Consider the following 27,953-nt stretch of genomic DNA (forward strand, 5'->3'; position numbering starts at 1 on the left):
CCATCCATCCCTTTCGCTTTCAGTTGACACTGCCCTACTTGGGAGCCGACTGTGTCATGACCACAGCCTACACGAATCAGACATGCAAGAGAGATGGAAATCCGACAACACGGAGAGTCTCCCACAAACCACATCTCATTTTCTGCTCAGTGTCTCAGTGTATACGACACTGTGGCAGGTTCGATTTTATTCTAGATGAAAAATAGAGGATTGAACTTGGGGGTAATACTGTCTTAGTCTTGGGCGCCCCTAAATCACGTGCTTCACTCAGGATTCTAGATGCAACCCCCTCGCTACGCTCGGGAGTTACTTTAATATCCCTCGTTACGCTTGTGATTCCGGGCGCCCGTGACGTAAGACATTATATTAACCCCATGTTGAATAATCTACTATTATATCCTGTAGTGTGAAATGAGCTTGAAAGCTTTTTGCATTCTGGTTTTACGTATTGATTCTTACACTGTGGCCTACAATGGCCCGTACCTACTGTGAAAGAAAATAGGTCGATTAAGATATTATTATAACACCTCCGCCTCACTTTCAGTAACGCGGTATGCTTACGTTACATTGTTGACATCTTTTTGTATAGAACACTAGGTGTCCCGACCCGGATTTACTTGAATGAAACTTCTGTTCCTAATGGGAATCATAAACCACCATGAAAAACAGCACTTCTGTATACATCGTCTTCATCAACTCATACTCACGACAAAGTATGGGTCCACTTTAAGAATGAGAAGGGCTTAGCTATAGACCACCATGCTGGTCAAGTGAGGTAGACTTCACATACCTTTTGAGAACATTATGGAGAACTCTCAGGCATGCAGGTTTCCTCACGATGTTTTGCTTCACCGTTAAAGCAAGTGATATTTTAATGAATTAAAACGCACATAACTCTGAAAAATTAGAGGTGCGTGCCCGGGATCGAACCCTGGTTCCCCGATTTGGAGCCTAAGTCATAACCACTAGGCTATCACCACTTTTTTATCAATATACCTATCAATATACATGGTAAAATTATAACTGCACAAAATCTCAAGTTTCTAGAGCCAGGGCGTGTGAGCGTGAATAGATATTTGTCAGTCAGTTTCTTCTTTTATACTCGTACTCGTCCGGGTTCTATAATTTATAGCCTACTAGATCATGCTCGCGACTTCGTTCGGTTCGTTCGAAACTTTGACTTTCCGGGATAAAAATTAGTCTACGACCATCACCAGGATGCAAGCTTTCTCTGTACCAAGTAGGCGATGTCCGCAAGTTCATCCATATGGATTAAGATCTTTCAAAATGTGAGAACTTTTTGACGTTCCATAACCAAAAGTAACATAATATTATGGTTTTCCCGGGGATGCAAGCTATCACTGTCAAAATTTGTTAAACGGCTCACACCCGTATTCACAATCATTACTATGAAATTGCACAGTGTGCTCGAACGCATACTCAGATTATCGAAAATTCATCATCATTATCATCATCAGCCTGTGGACGTCCACAGTTGGACATAGGCCTTCCCTATAGAGCGCCACCACACCCGGTCCTCAGCCTTCCTCATCCAGCCACTTCGAAAATTGGCACGACAAAATAATCTGATTGGTGGAACCACACACTGTGCGTTCAAGCGCACAATACGGGGGTATGTCACAGAACAAAGTAAGGGGTGGTTCCGACATCAATGGCAACAACCAACAGACTGTTATGCGCTATGACAAAAGGCAACACCACTTTCTACCTACCTTTGCAGCTTCATAGTTTCCTAATCTCAACTGTGACCAATTTAAAAAGGTCCGAATTTTTGAAAGAGCCATGCCGCCAAGCGATTTAGCGTACCGATATGATGCTGTATAGAGACCAAAGGGCCTATGGGGTTAATTAAAACTACCATAGCCCTTTCAGGCTAGCCCGCTAACATCTTAGACTGTGTTATCGCTTACCATCAGGTGAGATTGTCTAGGGCTAACTTGTATCTGAATATAATAAAAAAAAAAAAACACAAGCTCAAAAGCCGCCAAAGCTTTATCCATACTAATATTATAAATGCGAGTGTGTCTGTCTGTCTGTCTGTCTATCTGTCTGTCTGTCTGCTAGCCTTTCACGGCCCATCCGTTCAACCGATTTTGACGAAATTTGTTACAGATATAGCTTGCAGATATAGACATAGGCTACTTTTTATCCCGGAAAATCAAAGAGTTCCCATGGGATTTTTAAAAACCTGAATCCACGCCACGCCAAGTCTCGTATAAGTCCCGCAAATTGCTATTGCGCTGGAACCTTTTCCGTTAACATCGAAATGACGTCATTTTGAGTAAAATATACCATCAGCTCGAAACTTCAGTCTAGTGCTGACGTCACTAAAATGGCGGCCGAGCGCATTAGCAATTTGCGGGATTTATATTGGTTAACCTATTTTTGAACTACGTCTATTATCTTTGGTATAGTAATACCGCGTACATAGGTGTCTAGAAGTATAGAAGTAGAACACGATCAACCTATCAATTTACGTTGAAATATTTGCAGTACGTTCCACGCTTCTCAATAAAACTTGTTGTACCTTTTTATTTTGCATTTCCATCCGTGGAATCTAGAGTGTATATCCCTATTGTTTTCATCCCGAAAAACAATAGGGATTGTTCTATAACTATAATCGTTTACGATTTTTTAAGGTTATGTTTAGTTTTTGCACAGCTTTTCAAGCTCGCTTAACATTTTCCTTTATCCTATTTTGCAAATGACATACAGTACCTACGCGGCAGAAAGTAATGTACATCGGCCTTCAGAATGACATTTCGGCTTTGTAGAGCGTTGTCTCTGTCACTCATACCAATATGACGTTTTGTCGGTCTCAGCGACAGGGACAACGCTCTACGAATCTGCTTCTAAACGTCGATGTACGATTTCTGCCGTGTACTGTACCTACGTTTTTTATCCGGGCTTAGCAGGGTCACGTAGACATCATTATTTGAACATCAACTAAATAGTGGAGGTCCTTGTTTCCATTTGCGTAGGTTTTCTAAGGTACTTAAGGGTGAATTTATTTCATACATGGGCCATATGGGTACGCTTTATCTAAATATATAAAACTAGCTGATCCACTCAGGAATAATGTAGCTTTCTACTGGTGAAAGAATTTTTAAAATCGGTTCAGTAGTTCCAAAGATTACCCCCTACAAACAAACTTAACGACATTACCTCTTTATATAATAACTAGCTGATCCCCGCGGCTTCGCCCGCGTGGATTTAGGTTTTTAAAGATCCCGTATAGCCTATGTCACTCAGGAATAATGTAGCTTTCTACTGGTGAAAGAATTTTTAAAATCGGTTTAGTAGTTCCAAAGATTACCCCCTATAAACACACTTAACGACATTACCTCTTTATATAATAGTATAGATGAAAAGCTGACTGACTGACTTAATGACTGACTGAGACTGATTTATCAACGCACAGCTTAAACCACTGGATCGACTGGGCTGTTTAGCATGCAGATAGCTATAATGACGTAGACATCCGCTATAAATGGATTTTTGAAAATTCAACCCCTAGAGGGTAAAAAATCCGTGGTAACTGTTTTCTTTGTTAAAATAAAATTTATTGTGAAAACACCTTAAAAAAATTAGTACTTATGCAGTTGAGTGAGAAACTGAAGTATTACAAAAAATATATTTTTAAATGGATCTGAAATAACAATTAACGTACAAAAAGAGTTCGCAAGGCGCATTTATTTTAAAAGATTGAACAGTAATTTCCGAGTAAATCGCTTTATACCAGCAAACTCTTTGTGAACAAAAATATTGCTTTTTAAATACAGATTCTCTCAAACGCATTCGAAGTATTGGACTTTATTAACTTTTATTATCCATACTATCCATACTAATATTATAAATGCGAAAGTGTATCTGTCCTTCTGTCTGTCTGTCTGTCTGTCTACTAGCTTTTAGCTTAAATCCCAGGGCTATAGGCTACATATAGGCTACTTTTTATTCCGGAAAATCAAAGAGTTCCCAGGGCACATCCGTTTACCCGATTTATATGTTGAATTGAATTGAACCCGCGAATTGAACCCAGGACCTCGTCATCTGAAGTCGAACATGCTAACCACTATTTTTATTTAAAAAAATACAATAAGCGTCCGCCGCGGCTCACACGTTTTGTTAGAGCGCCATACATTTTAATTTTGTCTTCACGCGCGGCACTCCGCCGTTCCCGGGGCACTTGCTATATCAATACACACACACACGTGCAAATGAACAGGGTTCCGTACCTTAAAAAAAAAGGAACCCTTATGGGATCATTTTGTTGTTTGTCTGTCGTGTCTGTCAAGAAAACTAATAGGGTACCTACTTCCCGCTGAACTAGAATCAAGTAATTTGGCAGGTAGGTAGGGCCGACCGCCGACGATGAACGAGAAACGAGTAGAACTAGAAACTTAAACGAGTTGGCGATCAGCGGTAGTAGGAGTATGTAGTTTCGATAATTTTGTCGCCGGGCTATAAGCGAGTGTCCAAATGCGACGAGCGATTACTCGCGCCATTCGCTCGCGGTCGCTCAGTCCTGTATGAGCGAGTCTGTTTAAAACTGTATTTTTTTCATTTTTGTCTGTCTGTATCATGGCCGCACATCATGGCGAATCTACTGAATGGATTCCAATGAAACTTGATATGATTTGAGTTCATACTATGCGGAAGGATATAGAATACTTTTTATTCCGAATTTCAGCATGGTTCCCTTAGGAGAGAGGAATAAAAGTTGAAATGTATACTAAGTTGTAATCTATTAACTTTCATTCATTCTTTTTTTGTTAGAAAGGAGATACTTTAAAGATTGTCCCGTAAATATTTCAAGGTAATCGGTTTAGTAGTAACTAGCTTATGCTCGCGACTTCATTTGCGTGGACTACACAAGTTTCAAACCCCTATTTCACCCCTTTAGGGGTTGAATTTTCAAAAATCCTCTTGTAGCGGATGCCAACGTCAAAATAGCTACCTGCATGCCAAATTTCAGCCCGATTCTTCCAGTAGTTTGAGCTGTGCGCTGATAGATCAGTCATTCAGTCAGTCAGTCAGTCAGTCAGTCACCTTTTCCTTTTATATATTTAGATTTTCATGTTATCAATTGACAAAGTACTGAAACCAGAGGTACTTAAAACTTTTTCGAGCTTTAAAGTTCTTACGCTAAGGAAACTCCCAACTTTTCTGATATCAACTTTATAACAAAGTAACCTAACACTTTTGTCAAAAAAGCTTTTAAAAACGTTTTTATGTTCCCTTTGTAGGTAGGTAGTAAGGTACCTATTTAGATACAAAATGCCTAAAACACGTCGTCATAATACCACAGTTATAATAATCTGCCTATACTGTATCTCTACAAAACCTAACTTCTAACCACGGTTTCTAACCTATCCGTGCTTGTGGCTAACCCACAGAGAATTCAATGGTCTGTGGGCTAACCTAACCTAAATTCTATTTTTAAATAGAATAGTTTTCAAATACAAACCACAGCTACTTATTATTTTAGTTTTTTTTTTCGTTCCCCTGAAAGGCAAGGATTTTTAATCATATAGCCTATGTAGACGTATAAATCTTGTATGTATTCAACTAGATAAAATTTAAAATGTTGTTTTCAATTCCTAACTAGATAGGTACTTAGTATAAAGACAGTTTAAAACTTAAAAATAAACATCAATATTTTAAAAATATACCTGCATAACAATAAAAATTAGAATAGAGAGGTACATTCGCCAAAACACGCACAATATATCTTCGCTTGGCACACACATACATAATAATATAAAGAACTTACCTTTTCTTAATCAAAAGCGATGCTCGTAGTAGAGTGATTCACATGGCTTACGCGTTCACAAACTTCCGTACAAAGTCCGGATTATTAACATAAAGGCTTAACATAAAGCTATGTAAATCAAGATTATTTGGTGTATTCTTGTTCTACAAACGTTTACGCTTTGACCTTTCTGTAATGAGACGCGGTGGAGGTACCGATTGTATATCGACGCAAAGTTTCGGTTAGGGGAGGCGCGCGGCACCCTCTGCTTACGGCGACTGACTGCGACTATAGAGTAGAATGTTTAGGTATATTACTGCGACAGCGAAAGCGAAGCGAAGTGCGAACGTCCGACGTCGGTACTCCGTAGCCATACCCTTACTGAGCTACGAGACTTCGAGTTACAATGCGTATCAATTAATAAGACCGGCAATCACTGCGCTCGTATATATTCTGCGATCAAAATATTAACAAAGTGAAAGTCAAATGATTTATTCAAAATAGGTAATAAATTACTCTTTTTGATAGTCAGATGTTGGAGTTGTAAGATATAATGGTGATAATTATTACGCAAACTTAAAACGAAAGCTACGAGGGTTCCAAACGCGTTCAGATCTGAGAAGAGAGAGATCAATTAATAAGACCGGCTATCACTGCGCTCGTATATATTCTGCGATCAAAATATTAACAATAGGAATAACTGTACGTCACATTGTTACGTCTTTGTTGTTAATATAATAGGTAGGCATAAGCATTAAAACAAGTCCCGTCTGCTATTTTTATTTTTTTATTGTACAGTATTCCTCGGGGCGCTACGATTAGACACTAAATTTTTTGCCCATTGAAAAATAAAACCCATAGTAAAACGTGTTGTAGTAATAGTACAATACCTACGCGGCTAAAAGTAATGTACATCTCCCTTTAGAATAACATTTCGGCTTTGTAGAGCGTTGTCTTTGTTACTCATACCTATATATATATATATTTTTTACTCAGATACAAGTTAGCCCTTGACTGCAATCTTACCTGGTGGTAAGTGATGATGCAGTCTAAGATGATAGCGGGCTAACCTGGAAGGGGTATGGCAGTTTTTATTAAACCCATACCCCTTTGGTTTCTACACGGCATCGTACCGGAACGCTAAATCGCTTGGCGGCACGGCTTTGCCGGTAGGGTGGTAACCAGCCACGGCCGAAGCCTCCCACCAGACCAGACCAGAAATTTAGAAATTATAAAATTCCAAACCCCTGCCAGGAATCGAACCCGGGACCTCCCACTATTAAGACCACAGCGCTCACCGCTGCGACAGGGAGGTCGTCAAATGCCATTATGACATTTTGTCGGTCTCAACGACAGGGTCAGCGCTCTACAAATCTGCTATCTCCTTCTAAAGGTCGAGGTACATTACATACCGAACTACCTGTTACTCAGTTCTGTTACTTGTACTTGTATCTTGTTATATTTGCGGGTATTTATAGTCAAGACTTTTTTATTGTTCTGCTTATTATGTTCGTAGTTCTAAGAAGTTACATCTAAATATATAACAGGAAAGGTGACTAACTGACTGATCTATCAACACACAGCTCAAACTACTCGACGGATCGGGCTGAAATTTGGCATGCAGACAGCTATTACGTAGACATCCGCTTAGAAAGGACATTTGAAAATTCAACTCCTAAGGGGGTAAAATAGGGGTTTGAAATTTGTGTAGTCCACGCAAGTGAAGTCACGGTTATAAACTAGTAGGTAGGTAAAACAGTTAAAATATTTGTTACTCTCTTCTTGGTTGAAATGCATGGTAGACCAGCGTTTTTAGAGTACGGCCAAGACCCTTTTCACTCTGAGAGGAGACTCGTGCTCTGTAGTGAGCCAGCGATGGTCGATACTGCTCAGTAGTATGTAATATTTAAGACTGTCTAGCCGAGAGTTCTTCATAATGTTCTGAAAGATGTGTGACGTGTGTAGCCTGTATCCTCACCATGCCGCCCCCCAAATGCAGCGTCCTAGGGGCAGGTTGCCAATACTCTACCCACGGAGAGAATCTAAAAATATAAAAGGAAAAGGAGACTGACTGATCTATCTGATACGCACAGCTCAAACCACTGGATCGGGCTGAAATTTGGCATGCAGATAGCTATTATGACGTAGGCATCCGCTAAGAAAGGATTTTTCAAAATTCAACCCCTAAAGGGGTAAAATAGAGGTTTGAAATTTGAATGAAAGTCGGTCAGTTTTGAAGTTAGAATCGCAAAATTTTGTAATTTACACTAATCTATGGTGACTGACTGACTGACTGATCGATCAACGCACAGTTCAAACTACTAGACGGATCGGGTTGAAATTTAGCATGCAAATAACGTAGGCATCCGCTACGTAAGGATTTTTCAAAATTCAACCCTAAAGGGGTAATATGGGGGTTTGAAATTTGTGTAGTCCACACAGACGAAGTCGAAGACATAAGCTAGTAATAAATAAAGACGAAAAGGCAAGGCATTGTTTACTTTTCAGCTACAATTAGGTAAGGTACATTGTGTGGATTTTTCTTATGCTTAAGATTTGGAATACCCTGGTCAGAGATAGATGTAGGTACATGGAATAAAATGGAGGAGACTTTTACCGCCACGGGCGGCCCTTACCTAGAACTTAAATAAATAAAGTGCAATGTAATACTTTTTTATTTTAGAGATTAGATTATTAAAATTGTTTAGTGTAAATATTAAGTCCTGAGTTAGTAAGAATAAAAATAAAAATATCTAGTTGAGCAAACTATAGATTAATTAATGTAAAATTAGTTAGTAAGGGATAAAAATAAAGCTTTTATTTTATTTATTTATTTTATTTTTTTCATATGCTACCTACTTAACTAAAGATTAGGTATTCGTCTCGCATATAAGCTATCATATGAGTACGCGGGCATGTTTCTCTTATCATCAGCTTGATATTTAGCGAGGAGGAGTGGCCAACTCTTCTCGCTATCCTGGTTGTTCGGGTTTGCTTCCATTCGCTGCCGGATCTTCGCGGCTTTGGCTATCACGTCAGCGTTCAGCATGTTCTCCAAGTAGCGTAGTTTATGAGGTAGGACTATTTTGCTCATCTGTAAAAGAAATGAGTTTATGCAGCTAGATTTTTATTCGCTGTGGAGACGTGGACTTTGTGACTGGTCGAGATGAAGATTGATGCTCTGGAGATGTGGTGCTGGAGACGAATGCTAGGAGTCTCATGGACCGATTTCTTACCAACGTCTCTATATTCTGAGAGCTCGGTAAAACAACGACTTTCGGCGTATCACAGAGTCGCATATTAAAATTCTTCGGTCATAATATCTCCCAGCGTGAGAGTGGTTCTATTGAGCATCTTGTCAGGAAGGTCGCACATGCGATGGATTCAGATTCTTCCGAATATAGCTTGTCTTATAGAACAAGATTTTGGATTTTGGCTTTTCACAGGAGGTCATCTTATACGTTGGTGAGGGTTCTCAAGAACAGGTGACTAGATATATTTGAAAACCAGTTTTAATAAGTGTTTGTGACACGTGGACATACGTAAGAAAGGATATTGAGAAATTCCTACTTGATTTATAACTTACGCGAACGAAGTTCAGCGAAAAAAGCTAGTCAAGTAGGTACTGTTATAAATTAATGTTATAATTTTAATATGTACTAATTCGCTACATCAGCTTTTCAAATTTATATAAAGCAAGCAACCAGCGAGGCAGCGAGTCAGTCCACATTTTACATCTTTCTACATTAGTTAATATCCAAACTACAGTTTTCGCGTAAAGTAAAATACCGTGTGTAAATTCCCAAATTAAATTCAGTGGAAATTTCTTGCGGTTTTTTTAAAAAAAGACTGCCGAAGCGGATCTCCTACCAGTACGTCTAATTTGAGGGTAGTTCTTTATTTATGCAGGGATCACGGGGCTTAGCAGACCGCTCATCATTTATTTAGTTCCACTGCGCCTCGTAATTAGTGAATCAGCCTAACGTATCAGACGAGTGGTGGGTCATTAACTACCTCCAGGGGTCTATAATGCCCCGTCAAATTCAGACCGAGTTAAGGCATGTACACACAGGACTCACGACGGAAATATCTCGTCAAGTCGGAACCTAACCATGTAAACAACTAAATCATAATTGTTCCTGTATGAGGGGCGTGTGTCCTAGATGTGACAGTGGATTATGATTTTTAACCAATGTTGACTCAAGTCGATAACTGGGTGACTCGACTCCTCTGTGCCTTATAGAGCATGTTAAACCGTCGCGCGTCGCTTCCAGTAATTATCACTAACTTGTAATAACTGAAAACTTAAAGAGTTGAACTTTCGTTCGCTTAGAGCTACGCACCACGGTTTGCCGTACGTGTTTGCCCCGCTAAATCTGTGACCTATAGAATAACATAGAAGTGCACGCACTGCGGAGTTATCTTCGCACCGGATTTCGATAGATTAAAATTCAAATTTGCGGATTTTTAAAACGTACCGCAACTCACCGCATCATGGTGCGCGCTAGCTCTTAGATAAACTACCGAACCAGTGGTAATTTAAACTAGTTAACGATTCATAAGAACTTGTAATAAGTCTACTTGAATAAAAATAAATTCTATTCTATTCTATAACTTTATGCGGAAAGATCTGGGAACCCGCCGCATTACTTCATCCCAAGAAAACTCCTACCATTATGTGCTTAATGGAAAAGGGGTCTCAACCCTCAACAATGAGGAAGTATAGTACTATTTACAAAGAGATACGGTGACTTTATAGTCGTCTTACAAAAGAGAACTAGTAGTGGCACCCTTTATATACTAAGGTAATACTAATAAAATAAAATAAATCGAGTCACACTCGGGCACCGCGGGTTCCGTACCCGGGTATTAATTTGACATTTTGCACGATAAATCAAAAACTATTATGCATAAAAATAAATGAAAATCTATTTTAGAATGTACCTACCAACAAGCCCTTTCATTACTTTGGAAATTGAAAATACTAATTACTTGTTCATGATTTTTTTGTGATGTAACCACAAATTCATAGGTTTTCTTGACAGAGACGACAGACGGACAGACAGACAACGAAGCGATTCTATAAGGGTTCCTTTTTTCCTGTTGAGGTACAAAACCCTAAAAAAATTAAAAAGAGTATCTGATTGAAGAAATCCATCAAAGAGTTCTCACGGGATTTTTAAAAACCCACATGCATACGGACGAAGTCGCGGACATCATCTAGTTAGCTATAAATTGATCGTATATATTACATACTTACCTAGCCTATTCGAATTTCGCATGAGTAGGTAAATGATAAATATCTGGATTGGCATGTTTCAAACAATAAGGCGCCATATCGACGGGCGAAGGAATCGCAACGAGTGCGACCTATTATTCCGCGACAGGTTGAGATGGCAATCGGGGTATGAGGCCGGGTTAGCGTGGAGGCAGTGTTTCGCGTTCAATACTATCGTCGGCGATAGTAAGTATTGCTCTGTTGAGAATTGAGATGTCTATAAGAAATGTATCGAATTTGCACGAGACCATCGCTGCGATTCTCTCGTGCATAGAGATAGCGCCTAACTGGTTTGCTTTTGTAAGACGACTTAAGACTTTGTCCTACGCTTCTAAGGCTGAGATCTATATACCGTACTTTGACTTAGCTCAGACTTAAGTTTCAGTTAAAACGAGACGGATATCAGGTAACAGGGTTTATAAAAAACTGCCATACCCCTTCTGGGTTTGCCCGCTTAGATCTTAGATTGCATCGTCACTTTCCACCAGATGCGATTGCAGTCAAGGGCTAACTTGTATCTGAATAATACTTAAATAAAAAAGTGGTACTATAAGGAAGGGTAGTTACTATAAGGAACCCTAAAACATACCAGCCACCAGACCAACGAGACAGCGGGATAAAATAATACTCACTATAACATCAGCGAAGCAGAACAGGAACAACGAAACGGTAAGCACCCTTAGGTCTGCCATTGTCGACCAACTCACAAGCCAAATGTGGACTGAATACTGCTTCTACTTTACCAATATGTTTGCCAAACAACTTGGCAAATACCTACCTAATCCTAGTGTTTGTACCAACTAAATGGCATAACAATGGAAATTGGAACGTGATGTTTTCTAACTTGCCGAATGTTTATCACGTTTTCTTGATAAAGAAAAGAGTTTTAGTTACCTATGTAATTACGCTAATATTATGTGGAAAAGATAAGCCTAGTGGTTAAAACGTCCGCCTCCTAATCGGATGTCGCGGGTTCAATCCCGAGCACGCACCTCTAAGTTATGTGCATTTTAAGTAATTAAATATCACTTGCTTCACAGAGAAGGAGAACATCGTGAGGGAACCTGCATGCCTGAGAGTTCTCAATAATATTCTCAAAGGTGTGTGAAGTCTACCAATCCGCACATGTCCCGCGTGGTAGACTATGGCCATAACCTTTCTCACTCTGAGAGGAGACCTGTGATCTGTAGTGAGCCGGCGATGGGTTGATCATAATGAAGTAGAGTCATGTAGATGTAGGTACCTGAATAGAATATCATTAACCGATAGACGCCCACTGCTGGACAAAAGTCTCTTGTAGGGACTTCCACACGCCACGGTCTTGCGCCGCCTGAACCCAGCGGCTACCTGGGACTCGCTTTAAGTCGTCCGTCCACCTAGTGGGGGTCTTCCAGCGCATCGCTTTCTGGTGCGTGGTCACCATTCCAGCACTTTGGTACCCAAACGTCCCGTTTTCGAACTATGTGCCCTGCCCATTGCCACTTCAGCTTCGCCACCCGCTGAGCTATGTCGGTTACTTTGGTTCTCCTACGGATCTTATTTCGTAATCGGATTTCCTCAAATCAGATATTAGGTATATTATGTTCCTACTTTAGTTTTCCAGTAAACAAGTAGTTTCTCGCTTAGAACATTTTAGAAATTAGAAATTTTCAAATTGCTCCTGCCGGGAATCGAACCCAAGACCTCCCACTTGTAAGACCACAGCGCCAGGGAGGTCGTCAAAGACGATTAATGGACGTCAAAAGCTGTTTTTACCTGAAACTAACTTTACTTTGGGTGACTTTATATGTCAGAATTCATCACCACCATCACCACATCCATCCTCCAGTCTAGGTGGACAGACAGCGCAAAACCCGAGGTGTAAATGTAAAATTTCGCAGTGCGGGCTTTCTCTAATAAGTATATTTTGGGTCGAAATAAAAATCCAAAAATGAGTATTAGGTACAATGTATTACTTTAAATCATGTCAGTCGATTTTTATACACAGGTGATTTTATTTAATCTATGAAACATGTTTTTATAACTGTACCATTCATAATAATAATTTATTACATTTTTTTATAACGTGATTATAAACATCCAAAAACAAATTGTAAGAATGATTGTAAATAACTCGTTGGAATGATCGTAAAGTCCAAAATTGTGTATAAAATTTTTGTTTCGTTTTTGTGTGTAAAATATTATGGTACCGAGATCTAAAATTATCATATTTTTTTAATAATGCCAAACGGTTATTCGTTTTTCTGTCTTTTATTTGATGACTTGCTTATGCCCGCGACTTCATACGCGTGGACTACACAAATTGCCGTCTTCTATTGTACCCCCTTACAGCGATTACGTACTGCACTTCCGTCATACGAGTTCTATCCGTTATCCGTGAGAATACCAGCGATTACCTACGCCATCAAAGCGTCATAAGCTACCATACAAAAAAAGGCACGTATTTTCACGGACTCGGATCGGATGCAGTGCTTAACCGCCCTTAGGAGTTGAATTTTCTTACATCCTGATTACGTCATAATAGTTATCTGCAAGCCAATTTTCCATCCGTCCAGTAGTTTCAACAACAACTCCAATTATAACATGGATACATTCAAGTCAAGAGTGAATAAGCATCTTCTAGGCAAGCGCGCTCCATCTTAGGCTGCATCATCACTTGCCACCAGGTCTGATTGCAGCCAAGCGCTAGTCTATAAATTAAAAAAAAACGTAAAATCTAATTGTAGTATAGCGAATAGAAATTAGTACAGTATACCTACAGCTGCTTAATCACCATCGATGGGTAGTACGAATTAATCGATTGGCATTATTGTCAGATTGAAACTAATTGTGTGTGTTCTTGTTACAAATCGGCAGTAAAAGTTTGAAACATACACAGCAGGCAACTGCAACACCGCAAAAGGTTACACAAAGTATTGTGTGTACGCGATTTGATTTGATTGGGGCTTTAACGCAGGATATGAAGTTGCTCCTTTTTCATACAATTATTTGTATTAAAACTTCTTGGAGTTGGTCACGTTCCGTCGCGGGTTGCATGTGTTTCAAACTTTAATTGCTTTTACATGAAATTGCTGAACAATTCAGACATTGCATAGCTTATATATTAACAAGGACCTCGCTGCCTACATACTTTCATTTACAACGCAATCACATACCAGCAGACTATAAATAAAACTGTCATTAGATAGAAAATAGTAAACTGAAGTAAGTATTGAGAAAACTATTTCAAATCGAAGTTTGTGCGAAAGTAAATGGAATTATAAACAGCTTGTCAAATATAGTAATTGCGTTGCACGTAGAACACAAAAATAGTACCGTCCGGTATCATTGCCCTATTTCATCATTACATGTGAATTGAAATTGTGGACCGTTATCATACACTACTTTCATTACGCCTCCCAAACTTTGTATAAAATAATGTAAAGCCACCGAGACCGGCGTGGTTTTCAAAGTATGACCAAATGTAGTGGTGTTAGTTGAGCACGTGTACGCCATATAGAGGATCTGTATGTGCGCGGCAGTTGCACAAAGTCATGCGATAAAAAATATGGGAGGGAGAGTATCACGTGATATAACAGCGAACCAATCACTGACGTTGTGGTCATCGCGGTCCGTTTCAACTTTCCACACAAACCTAAAAATTAATTCTGTTGCCTTTAGATCCGTAACGCTACTTGTAGTAAATTGAAAATACTGCGATATCGAGTGGCATACGTTTTAAACGCCTTATTCAAACTTGATAACTGTTTTAAGAGCTTATTCATTGTAATTTATCATCGTGCATCATATGTCGCCTTGCCGGAACGTACTGCCGTACGTCACGTTGTTTTAGTATTGCCATGATACCGGAAGCACAATTTGCCTACATTCAAAGAGAACTACCATAATGTTGCCACTTTGCTGGAAGCTCAGTTTTAATACAATCTCAAATTCGTTTTTTCCTACTTCCCACATTCAATACAGCACCTTACAAAAATAGATTATTTATTATAATTTATTTTTTACTAAAATAATCAGTTATAATTAAAAGTTTATAAGATATTATATTTAATTCTAAAAACAGCTAGTTGTACTTCGATTTTATCCCGTTGAAATAACATAAAAATACATACAACGCTACTAAACTGCGAAAACATGACGACAGCTTTAAGGTTTGCTTAATGCTTAGAGAAAAAAATCATCAAATTTCAATATAAATGACCAATATGAGTATTTAAATATCTTATTTTTCTCATTAAATATAAATCAGTTACTAATTTTATACCACAGATAAAAATTTAAATAATCCCAAATTTATCTCTATCGATTTTGATTTCATAAACGAAGTGAGATTCGATTATTAATCGAAAGATACTCATGTTATTATACATCGTAATAATAAGTTTAAAACTTATTATAGACGAACCCGATTTTGGTAGAGTATAATATTTCAATTAATGTTTAGATGCATGTCTGTATTTGACAACAGGCACCCGCAACTTAAGTAAAATAAGCATAAAACATAGCTTAAAGCTATACATTATTCAAATTCATGATTAAGACATTAATACAAAGACATTACGTCACATAAATAACAATAAAATAACAAAAAGGAAGAACCGATTGCACAAAACGACATTAATATACATTAAGTATATATTAATGTATATTAAATATTAAAATGAAACCATTATTAGTGAGTAAAGCCGGATTCTTCTATATTTATAATGAAACCATTAATTATAATTTACAGCATTAAAATTATATAATAAAATAATCACGAAATAAACAGCTTAGGATGATATGTAACATTATGTACATATAAAAGAAAATATACTAACTCATTTCGCAAAATAAGTAACATCTAATCTAGTTACTAGTAGAAAAGCGTATTTTTTAAAGTTACTGTACAATAAATATATTTCAGGAGCCTGGTAGCTAAAGTGGAGTGGAGCGGAGATGTTCTTTGTCTGCTAAGTACTATATTTTCGCTCCATTTCATTTTAATAGACAACCCTAAGGTTCGACGCAATTTGACACTTCGATAATCAACGTTCTAAATATACACTATCCATGGAGAGAAGTTAATACAGGGTGTAAACAGAACGCTGGCAAAAACGAAGACAGGTGAAAGTACTGATGATTACTCATATAATACTACAAAAAAACGCGAAAAAAAAACAATCCTATAATTTTGTAAAAGTTTACGATATATTGCAAATAAAACATCCGACTGACGCAAGAGGTCAACGAACGTTGTGAAAGTTGGCCACTCGGAGTCAATTCCGCGTAATAGGCGGGGCATTGACCCGAGTTTTGCACGTTTGCTATACATTGCGGGTTTGAAAGATTCTAAATCACTAAAAGTGTAAAACGAGCCAAATGATTATTGGTAGTTAGTATAACAATAACGCTAAGTTTTTGCTAGTGTTCTGGTTGCACCTGTATAAGGCCCTCTCTGTTACGTAATCTCATATAAATGACAAAGACAAAAAGTCAGTGAATGCTAACTATTTTCAGTGACCAACCAATCCCAAACGTGCCTATGTTTTCCGTACTAGCTTGTTTCCCTGGATATAGTAGTACGGAAAGCAGGCTCGTTTGTGATTGGTTGGTCACTCAAAACGGTTAACGCCCACTGACTATTTGTCTATCATTTGCACGGGATTACGTTAAAGTTAGATTCCTATACTAATTTTTCTCCATGAATAGAGAGAGTATTATAGCAACTGCATCTATTCATTCAAAATATTGTAACTTTATAACGCGTTTTAAAGACGCTTTGCATTTATAGCTTTTAGATAATATATAGTAACCAAACGGTTAAACAATGATTATTAAATACACATTTACAACACTTAGTTGAAACTATTCGCATAGTGATAAGATTACATAATCAGAGATCTGTCTTATCAACTAATCATAATACGACGCCGATACTCAATGTACCGTACGCGGCAGAAAATATTGTACATCGACCTTCAGAAAGAGCTAGCGGTTTTGTAGAGCATTGTATCTGTCGTTGAGACCGACAAAACGTCACATACGATGAGTCACAGAGACAACTCAAGCTCTACAAAAGCCAAAATCTCTAAAGGACGATGTACATTAATTTCTGCTGCATCCTGTATGTAATTACAACGTTAGTTTCAGTATAAGTAAAACATGAAAGTGGTTTGTTCAGAATCATTTTTTTTTTTTTTTTTTTTTTTTTTTTTTAAAAAAAGAACATTAGTCATGTTAAATGACTAATATTCCCCTTTTTCCTCTCCAACTAAGCGTCAGGCTTGTGCTAGGAGTAGGTACGACAATAGTGCAACGGGCGGGGTTTGAACCGTCGACCTTTCGGTTTTCAGTCCACTCCTTTACCAGTTGAGCTATTGAGGCTCTAACAACAGACACTACTACAACAACTAATTAACAGAATAGATTGCAGATATTTTTACATCGTGTTATATTTTGACAAAAAACTTCTATGAAATCCTTCAAGTTTGGACACCTAGTTGAATGACTGCATGCACCAGCTTATTCAAGCCGCGCAAGCGGGAGCGCGCACGGCCCGTTCGCTCACAGCCGCTCGCTTGGGGTGACCATGTCATTGCGAGGACAAAGACTCAACACAACAAGCTTATAACTTCGTAAACTTTCATATTTTTTACATACATATTCTTTATGCAAGTACGTACGTAAGTACGCACGTAAGTTACGTGTTTCGGTTTTTGCTTATACTAACACTAACGTTGTATACGCAGAACCTTTCAGTTTTCACTTCATCCAATCTGATTTCGGAATGAAAGTGTATGAAAGTTCTCTTCCCTTTTACGTACTTTACAATTATTTTATATACGACATTTCATATGACTTTCTCATCTAGTAAAGCTGTTTAAAGTACCTATAATTTGTATTAAAGTTGCACAATCCTGTCGGTATATTATTAAAATCAATCGCTTATTCCGTTTATACACCCTAAAACAGTCACCTGAGGGTGTATACGCTCGAATTCCGCACGGAGTTCTGTTTCTAATGACATAGAAAATTAAGCTCCCGTAGGCCTAATACGTAACTCAGTGGACATGCATATCCAATAAATGCCTCTCAATTCCCAAACTCTTTATTTGTTTTGGAGTAACTTTGGTAACCAACTGAGATGACTTAGCACTGAATCTCAATGACAGACAATGAAAGCACGTAACGTAAACGTTGGCCGCTTTGCATAGTATCTATACAGTGTCACCAACTTATCTGTTCAAGTAAACGAGTCGCTTGTAAAGAATTTGGTATTACTTTTTTTTTTAATTCTCCAAGAAAAAATTAAATCAAAATTGTTTCAACACAGTGAAGATTCAATATAGCTTAATATATTGCAATACTAGCTGATGCCCTCGACTTCCATGTGTGGTTCTAGTTCCAAATTAGCCCACCTGAATAAATAAGTTGGTGGCATTGTATAGTTAAATTACATGTCTAATGAGATACGCAACAGACCATGAGATCGGGTTAGGTGAAAACTGCTTTAATTTTAAAGTATCGACACTCACAGCCCACCGACATTGCGATTCAAACATACAAAATATCGTCACTCGATCCATACAAACGTACTTTCGTTCTCATTTGAATATCAACCAATCAAACTCGATGTAATTTTGTTGACACATTTTAGGAACTATTATCTATGTCTATAATTAGCCAGATTTCTGTAAAAATAACTCGTTTTAAGGGTTTAAAGATTTGTATGTAAATTCTTGACACCGCGTTATTACGAAACTGAATATTTTAACAAAAACCTAGAAAACCACAGACAGATATTAGTTCTAGAACGTATCTACAAAATTCCATTGAGTTTGATTGGTTAGTATTCAAATGAAAGCCAAACTAAGTTTGTAATTTTATGCAGCGAGGGACGGAGAGACGCCTCTTAATAGAGCTAATGAATGACGTCCGCGCATTGAAGGACATGCCTTTAGACCCTTGCCGATTTTTTATATAGGTCTAGTTAAACGTGGTCCATCCTTTTTGAACTGCCGAAGACTCCTGTTGCGCGCTTGAGCTAGCTGAGAAATCTGACAAGCCAAACTGGCTAAAATCTAGCCCATATTCGTGCAGCAAAGCGCTATCCGTCGAGGGCTTTATGGGGTCGGACCTATCACTCTTGTCTCGATATTTAAGGGGATCGAAATCTTCGAGGTTCGGGGGCGAATCGTCCAGTTTTATGAGGTCGGAATCGCATGACTGAAAAAGAAGTAGGTGTTTTAGTAACGACGGTGCGACCCGTGTTCCTAATTATGCAACTTTCTCATGGTACCGGTAATTATAAACTGGACATAAATAGTTAAGTACGTCTGTCAGGAAGTTTTAATGACATTTTGAATCATGTTAATGTGATTTACCAGTTCACAATGTGGTTTATTGAAAAATTGACAAAAAATAACCAATTTTCTTGGCTAAAGATTATTGCTATTCGTATCGCCAAATGCCATTACTATACTGAGAATGCGGGATAATTACAAAAGTCGTTAAAAATTTAGAACTATGATAAAAACACATGTAAAAGTTTTAAAAAAATTGTTAAATTTCAAAAAACTGACTTACCAAGACACCGTAACCGGCACGAAGGACGGTTTTAAAATTAAAAAAACGATTAATCCCTGCATCAAAAATAAATACTCTCTCCGTTCCTTATTTCCCATGTCAAGTAATTTGACAGTGTCTGTAAAAAAAACGGTCAAGTGCGAAATTCGATCGCACGGTTAATGTTCCGTACTAGCTACTTTAAACAAAAGTTTTAGCTGTTAAATACTTCAACTGTTTCAAATAACAAAAATAACAGTGAATAATCAATGTAATTTAAAATATCTACTGTAATTATTGAATTATGTGCGTTTTTAAGTCAAGCCCCTTTAGTTAGGCAGGTTATGTACCAGTTAGGCAATGCTGAGTAAGCGAAGTTGGATCAAATTCCTCGGTTAATATTTACTTGTGATTAAAGCTTTTCCTCGAGCGCCTCACGACGTAACAATTTTAATTAGCTACACACTTTTATACCCTTTTTACTATCAAAAATGTGCAACACAATCAAAGCCTGGACTGTAGGTTTTAAACTTTTCACTGGAATTGGGGCTTTTTTAATTCGATATGATTTCAAAGATTTGTATGTTGAGCCCTTGTAACTTTAAAACTGCATATTATTACAGAAATCTGGCAAACAACAGACACATAAATTTGATTTTAGAACGCGTCCAAAAATTCATCGAGATTGATACGTTTGTCTACTACTTGTCTGTTTTGTAGAGCGCACTACGTATAAACTCCTGTTAATCCGTCATGCACTAACTCCAGTGAGCATGAAAAAACATACAATCGAGGCACATAAGGTCACTCGTCAGGTTTGAAGGAAAAAAGATTCAAGGTGACACACAAACTCAAACACTTGTACAGGGACACAGGTTCAAGAAAATTGGCATATACGAATTCTTAACTAAACTAGCAACTAGCAACGGATTTAACAACAAATTATATGCGCTATTTTTGAAAAATATCATAAATAATAAATCATCGAGAATATTTGTGTAAAAATTTACCATTAAAATTTTATTAGATTGCAAACTATGAGACAGAATTAAAGTAAAACCATTTTTTAAATAGTCCCGTAACGTTTTCACAATTAGTGTGTAACCTAGACTTTCTTAAAGGTGGAAAGTATCACGATATTTTTATTTTAATGACCGTTTTTGAGAATTAAATATAAAATAACTTTGAAATTTAATGTGTCTTCGATATTTATTACGGTACGCATAGAGAAATGTTGCAAAACCAGGATCAGACATCGGAAAGGGGTTTTAGTAGTTCTTAATGGAATTAATTAACAAAGAAAAAGTTAAGTTACATTTGTATACAAACTTTTATTGTGGTATAAATCAGGTATTGTTAACATAATAATTTTCATTAATCAATAAAATTTAACTGCAATTTTCTAATAAGTATACTATTATTATACGATTGACAACTTTTATTTAACAGTATTGTAAAAAAAAATCTGCCTTTTTATGTAATTTAACTTTATTATAATATGTATAAAGTAACAAAAATATATTTTACTTGTATATTTTTCATTCTTTTAATGCACAAAAAGTACAAGTCGACATATTAAAATGTACAAGGCGTACGCAATATTTATATAATACTGTAATATTTACGATATAAATTTCGCTCCATGGAGTATACCATCACTAATATTATATTTGAATTCCAACTTTCAGTCCAGCCGAAATCCATATGTAAAGACTACAGAGCAAAGATTAATATCAAAGGGCGTTAAAGTCAAAAGTTGAGAAAACAACCTTTACCTACGCCCGCTACGAACCGGCTTGAACTCGTCTAAAAACATTACTGTAGTTAGCTGTACTTAACTACATATAACACTAAGTGCGTATACATGCGTCGAGTTTTACAGTTTGTGCAGTCTTATAGTAAGAAACGAGTATATACAGACTATCACATACACAAAACGAATTAGAGCTCCGTACTTCCACCAGCCATGGATATTTTAGGAACCATAACAAGATCGTAAATGTCAATTCGTACTGCTTTTTATTGATACTACTTAGTATCAATTTGTATTCAAAATAAAAGAAATATATACAAGTAAGTGTTCATCGAAGGGCCTATATTACGACAAGCTTTTTTATAGAAACTTTAATATAAAAATACTTGAGCATCATAAACAACCAAAATAAATCGATAAGGCAACATAAACGCGAAATATATAAATAGAAAAACTGATTAACGTATTGGTATATCGATGTACAGCTCAAACTGCTGCTGGCTGTACAAACTTGAGATTTTTCGTGTAAGTTCTCTCTTTAACCACACACTAACTATTACTACGTAAAGAAGAACGCCAATTCATCGTCGCCCGCAACGTAATGACGTCACTCGGTTCACACCATAGAGCAGAAACAAAGAGGAGTTGGCCTAAGCAACTGTGCACTGTGATTTTCAACTAGGTCCTGACGTCATCACTGTGGGCGGGGCCTTGGTTAGTATGCTGTCTGCGTTCGTCAGGTTCACATATATTGAGACTCGTATTATCGGTGTGTTTTCGCGTTTTTAAGAACAAAAGGATGAAGTGTTGTGTTTTATCGTGTCAAAGTTATTCAGACAGACGTTCTGATGCTATGAATGGTATCACATTTCATTTGTAAGTAATTTTATACGTAATTTCTACACTTATTGACATCTAGTGTGAGATAGCTGAACTATGTAGTGACATCAATATATCGATGTTAGGTCGCTAAGCGAGTAGTTTTGCTACTAACCCGCAGATGGAAAATTGAGAAGTGGGCGGCGTTCCACAACCCCTCACCCCGCAAAATGTCACTCGATATTTCATAGGGAAATCTTAATACAACATCTCCTCTTTGTTTCTGCTCTATGGTTCACACCTTGTCACTCGAGCGAGCACTTATGTTTCGTACTATAGTGCTGTCCTTGTCCCGCTCGATATATATATATTTTTTTATTCATTTAAACTTTTACAAGTTCTTTTGAATCGTCAAATGCAACTACCACTGTTTCCGAATGCCTTGCCTACCGAGAAGAACCAGCAAAAAGATTGGCTTCGCTCAGACCTCAGCCCTATTATTACCCACGCACACACAAATCGTGTGCGGACAGGCCGGTGTTCCGATAGTAGTGAGAGCTAATTAAACCAGTTCGCTTGTAAAGAGTGTCGGAGGTGTGCGTATGTAGACGATATTTATAAAATCCAAATGCCCGCGGACTAAAATGTTATTGTAAATAATATAAATAGTAAGACATCTAGTCATCAGTACCCTTATTATAAAGTGTATAATTTGTTTGTTGGTTTGTCCTTCAATCACGTCGCAACGGTGCAACGGATTAACGTGATTTTTGCATGGGTATAGATAAAGACCTGGAGAGTGACATAGGCTACTTTTTATCCCGGCAAATCAAAGAGTTCCCGCGGGATTTTTAAAAACCTAATTCCAAGCGGACGAAGTCGCGGACATCTTCTAGTGTGAAATAATTTCAAACTACGCACCTAATCCGGCCGTAAATTTTCATACAGTCCAAAGAGCCACTTATTTTTAGGATTCCGTACATCAAAAGGAAAAACGAACCCTTATGGGATCACTTGTCTGTTTGTCTGTCCGTCTGTCGTGTCTGTATAAGGTACTTTAACCTATAGGGTACTTCCCGTTTATGGTAGTATCATGAAATTTGATAGGTAGGTAGGTCTTATAGTACACGTAAAGGAATAAATCTAAAAACCGTGAGTTTGTAGTTACATCACAAAAAAAGTGTTCATGAACAAATAATTAGTATTTTAAGATAACTGTACCATATGAAAGGGCATTACCTGTACATTCTAAAACAGATTTTTATTTATTTTTAAGCATAATAGTTTTTTATTTATCGTGCAAAATGTCGGAATAATACCCTATTACGAAACCTTCGGTGCGCGAGTCTGACTCGCACTTGGCCAGTTTTTTAAAACCTATAATAAATGAAACTAAAGCACCTGTTCGGGTACAATGAGAATAAACAGTTTAGATATGGAGAGAAAGATTTCTTTTCGCGATATTTTTCTTTTTAAATACCGTTGTTGATGTAATGTATTATTCTAAATAATATAAGCAGATTTTTTTTTTTTTTTTTTTTTTTTAATTTTCCACACAAACAGAAAAAACACAATATTGGTTTCTTCGTGCTCGTAAGCGCTTGGCGTTTGGCGCTTGGCGTTTGCCAGATGTTTTTCTGTACTTCATTTACAGTATATTTTTATTCGATGATGGCTGAAATCTATCGCGCTCCAACCTAGATCTCATCATTTTCTAATATACTATTACTAGCTGATGCCCACAACTTCGTACGCGTGGATTTAGGTTTTCAAAAATCCCGTGAGAACTCTTGGATTTTCCGGGATAAAAAGTAGCCTATGTCACTCTCCAGGTATTTATCTATAACCTTGCAAAAATCACGTCAATCCGTTGCGACGTGATCAACAAACAAACACACTTTTGCATTTATAATAACTAATAAGGGTACTGATTATGCAATTGAATTGTTTTTATTAGGCATGATGGTCGTCTTTGTTATTATTTGAAATATATAAAAACGAATCGCTAAATATGTTGCTGATCGCAAATCTCGAGAACAGCTGAACCAGTTTCGCTAATTCTTTTTTTATAATATTCCTTGAAGTACGAGGCAGAGAGAAAAATCAACAAAAAATCCTGAAAAAAGAATCGACTGTTCGGCGGTACGAAGTTCGCCGGAGCAGCTAGTTTGAAATAAACTTTTAATTATTATCTTATTTTTCTGTAGGGCTGTATCTTGCCACGGCCTCGCACCAAAAAGTTAATTTAATTAAACATACAAATTTTTTTTCCGATAAGTTTTCTATAAAGTATTAGTGTACGCCTAAGGAAACTTTAGATTGGTTCGCAAGTTTCGCAAATTTTCGATTGGCTGTTTTACTTAATTTGACTTCAAACTTTAACATTAACATAATTTAAACTTGTTTCTAAGTAGGATCCCTTGTATGTTAATTCTAAAAGTTTGTAATATTTAGTTATATTCATTAATTTTAATATTTTCGTGACAACTGGCACACAATAGTAAGGCTGGAATTAACTCCCTTACAGTTACCACACTGATTAATGAGAATGACCTTAGAGCCAGTGGCGTGCACAGAGTTTGAAGCCAGGGTAGGCATTAGTTAGGTAGGAACCTGTTTAATGGCAGGTCATAATGAAAACTATGCATTGAGCTATTACAACTGGGGTAAGCAGTGCATTTATGCCTCTATGACCTGCACGCCACTGCTTAGAGCTATACCTAAGTGTTAATTAATTATGCCTACAGTATTTCGTAAGAAGGAAACTTTTAATTCCTTTGATTGATTTTATAACCTATCAATTAGTAATGGACTACCTAAACTTAATATTAATTATTCTATACTAAATGTATAATTTTATTTTAAAAAAATAGCCAAAAAGTTAATTTCAGAATATCACAGTTTAGTACTGAAAATACTTAGGAACCTAATAATTTCATTTTTCGTTTTATCTCTATATAATAAATTTTCACTAGTTCTCTTAGACTTTTTCAAAAAAAATTAACTGACAACCGAGTTCTACAAACACCAACTTTTATACATAATCACTATACATAATATTAAATTAAAATTACCCCATCATGCTTGCATGTTTGTTAAGGCTAATCTCAGAAACTAATGCACGAGTTTTCATTAATAGAAAGAGGGATTATGTAAGAAAATTATAATTTATAACCATTTTGCGAAAATAAGCTGCCGGTATGACGATAAATTGTGAATTAAGTCGAAAAAAATCATCCCACCTGAGAGCTTCCGTGGCGTGTGCTGCGTATACCTATGGACTATAGTTAAAGTTATACACGAATACAATGTATAGTGGAACAGTACCTCTCTCGTGCGAAGCAGTAGCATACGACAAAAGCAATACGACTTGACATTTTGACGACCCTTATAAGTACAGGGCCTTGTAATGAACAAGAAAATTTGAATGCTACCATGAACTAGTGGAAATACTGAAAAAAGGACAAAATACAACATAAAACATTCCAAACACGCATTCCAAAACAAAATGATGTGTTTTTATAAGCGAGGTGGTTAGGTTTAGGCAGTGTTTCGATGTGTGAATTTAAGGCTGAGATCTACATAGCGTAATTTGATTTTGTCCAGACTTTACTGACAGCCGTACTCAGAGTAACTTAATCGTTACTTAAGTTTAGTTAAAACGAGACGGAGCTATATCTCTCACATAAATCTGTCTCGTTTTAACGCAATCTTAAGTAACGATTAGCGACTCTGAGTACGGCTGTGAAGCTCATTTCACACTACGGGATGTAAATTATATTATAGTCCTGTCAAAATAGACATTCAAGTTTACAATAATTCGCATAGGGCTAAAAATTTGTACGGATATTGGGAACATCAACATAAATCGATGGGGATTATCAAAATTCATTTATGTATATATTTTTTGTTTACAACATTCGTACCAATTTTTAGCCCTATGCAATATATTGTACCCTTGAATGTCTATTTTGACCGGACTATAGTATAGTTCATATCCCGTAGTGTGAAATAAGCTTTAGAGTTAAAATGAGACAGAGCTATGTCAGAGAGATAAATCTGTCTCATTTGAACTAAACTAAACTAAACTTAACTGAAACTTAAGTCTGAGCAAAGTCAAAGTACTAACGACAATCTCAACATATGACGCATGACAGACGTGACCAATAAAAATTGACGCGTGTTGAATCAAATCAAATCGCAATTACTATTCACCACTACTATATCACTACAATACGTCGAATCGCGTGTTTAATTAACCTATTTTTATTTAGCTGACTTATAACGTAAAAAGTCGCGTAAAAACGTAAAAAACATTCACTTAATTTAAAAAAAAATTAAAAGTTATAGACCACATTCAATATGAATTTTAAAGTACACTTTGAAGGTCTTTGAGAAATCGAGGTTAGATCAAATAAGGGCAGACAAACTTAATTTGAAACTGTCAAACATCTTAACTTTAGATACCAGCTTTGAGCATAGAGTAACATTAAAATAATAATATAGTCTTTAATTCATTTTCCGTCCCTTTTTAACCGACTTCAAAAAAATGAGGTTCTCAATTCGTCGGAATCTTTTTTTTTATTTTTTTATGTATGTTCCCCGATTACTCGAAGACGCCTGGACCGATTTTGAAAATTCTTTTTTTGTTTGAAAGGGTATACTTCAAAGTTGGTCCCATTTAAATTTGGTGAAGATCTGATGAACATCTTCGAAGATAGATAACGGAACTCCTCAACGGATAAGAGTAAATTGCTCTTAATTGGAGAGAGAATCGAATTCGCGCAGCTGAAGCTAATTGGCACCGACCCCAAAAAATATTATTATGGAACTATATCAACTCTTGTATATATAATATATTCGGTAATAAATTAAATTATTTTTCAATTTTTAGTGTTTGTGTATCGAAGTCGGTTTTTATTTTTTTTGTATTTTTTTTTTATTAGATATTAAAAAAGATACTCTAAGTTTAGTTTAGAGAATGACATCAGAATAGACGCCAATGTCTAAAGTCAGTGTCATTTTGTTGTTTTCTGGGTTTTGTTTACCTTTTAAAGCAGCTAAGAAAAAACAGATTAGGGTGATTGTGGTCATAGAAAGTACAGTACGCGGCAGAAAGTAATGTACATCGACCTTTAGAAGGATATAGCAGATTTGTAGAGCATTGTCTCTGTCCTTGAGATCGACGGAACGTCATATAAGTATGAGTGAGTGACAGAGACAACGCTCTACAAAGCCGAAATGTCATTCTAAAGGCCGCGTACTGTACTACGATTTAATTTGAATTTTGCGTCAACATTCTCAGTGTTCTATCGGGTCGCGTTAAGGGTTAGTAATATGTTCTCGCCCTTATAATTATAATTATACCTAATAGTGTAAAAGTTATTATCAATATAAAGTATACTTTGTATAATTTGTATACATATAACTAACATACTGGACTATAGTTTCCATATTTACCTGTATAATTTATACGTTTCTACCTACTCACACTAGACGATATTATATATCATAAGTTTTATTTAATAATAATAATCATATAGAACCTTTGACACCGTATTTTGCCGTCAAATTTAGTCAAATAAATAAATAATTTAGCAATGCAAGGCATACGGTAGAGTAGACCAAAGGCAAAAAAGGACTTAGCAAATTGTTAGAAGAATATTACTATGATTAACTGACAATAAATTAATTTAGTTTTGAATAAATAAACATAATTATTATTTTTTGCGTAATTTTAATTATTATGCTCCGCATTATATCATTAATATAATTAAGGTTAG

General features: G+C 36.7%; 3 protein-coding genes across 9 annotated transcripts in view; all 3 read right to left on the reverse strand.

The window, feature by feature from the left end:
* Positions 1-6,041, reverse strand: part of LOC117995269 (uncharacterized) — a 123,797-nt gene extending 117,756 nt beyond the window's left edge. For all 4 annotated transcript variants that reach the window (XM_069508721.1, XM_069508719.1, XM_069508720.1 and 1 more), the window contains exon 1: positions 5,795-6,041. The gene's annotated coding sequence lies outside the window, so the exon portion shown is untranslated. The remainder of the gene's footprint in view (positions 1-5,794) is intronic.
* Positions 6,042-8,304: 2,263 nt separating this feature from the next.
* LOC117995359 (uncharacterized) lies at positions 8,305-11,846 on the reverse strand. The gene is made up of 3 exons (XM_069508732.1): positions 11,684-11,846; positions 8,629-8,867; positions 8,305-8,321 (listed from the first exon to the last, which is right to left on the reverse strand). The coding sequence occupies exons 1-2, from the start codon at positions 11,741-11,743 to the stop codon at positions 8,637-8,639; spliced, it is 291 nt and encodes a 96-aa protein (XP_069364833.1). The 5' UTR covers positions 11,744-11,846; the 3' UTR covers positions 8,305-8,321; positions 8,629-8,636.
* Positions 11,847-17,452: 5,606 nt separating this feature from the next.
* Positions 17,453-27,953, reverse strand: part of LOC117995347 (DENN domain-containing protein 1A) — a 38,744-nt gene continuing 28,243 nt past the window's right edge. For 3 of the 4 annotated variants that reach the window (XM_034983353.2, XM_034983355.2, XM_034983352.2), the window contains one exon: positions 17,453-19,259. In XM_034983353.2, coding sequence (XP_034839244.1) covers positions 19,020-19,259 — 240 coding nt within the window. In that variant the 3' untranslated portion in view covers positions 17,453-19,019. Of the gene's footprint in view, positions 19,260-19,619; positions 19,738-27,953 lie in introns of all 4 variants that reach the window. The other variant, XR_011238427.1, reaches the window with a different exon arrangement.

This window comes from Maniola hyperantus, chromosome Z (assembly GCF_902806685.2).
Source record: "Maniola hyperantus chromosome Z, iAphHyp1.2, whole genome shotgun sequence".
Lineage (NCBI taxonomy): Eukaryota > Metazoa > Arthropoda > Insecta > Lepidoptera > Nymphalidae > Maniola > Maniola hyperantus.

Excerpts from the sequence above, each read along its gene's own strand:
- LOC117995359 (XM_069508732.1), bottom strand. The coding sequence starts at position 11,743 with ATGGCAGACCTAAGGGTGCTTACCGTTTCGTTGTTCCTGTTCTGCTTC. Across the intron at positions 8,868-11,683 it reads TCTGCTTCGCTGATGTTATA|ATGAGCAAAATAGTCCTACC; the intron begins GTGAGTATTATT and ends TTTCTTTTACAG.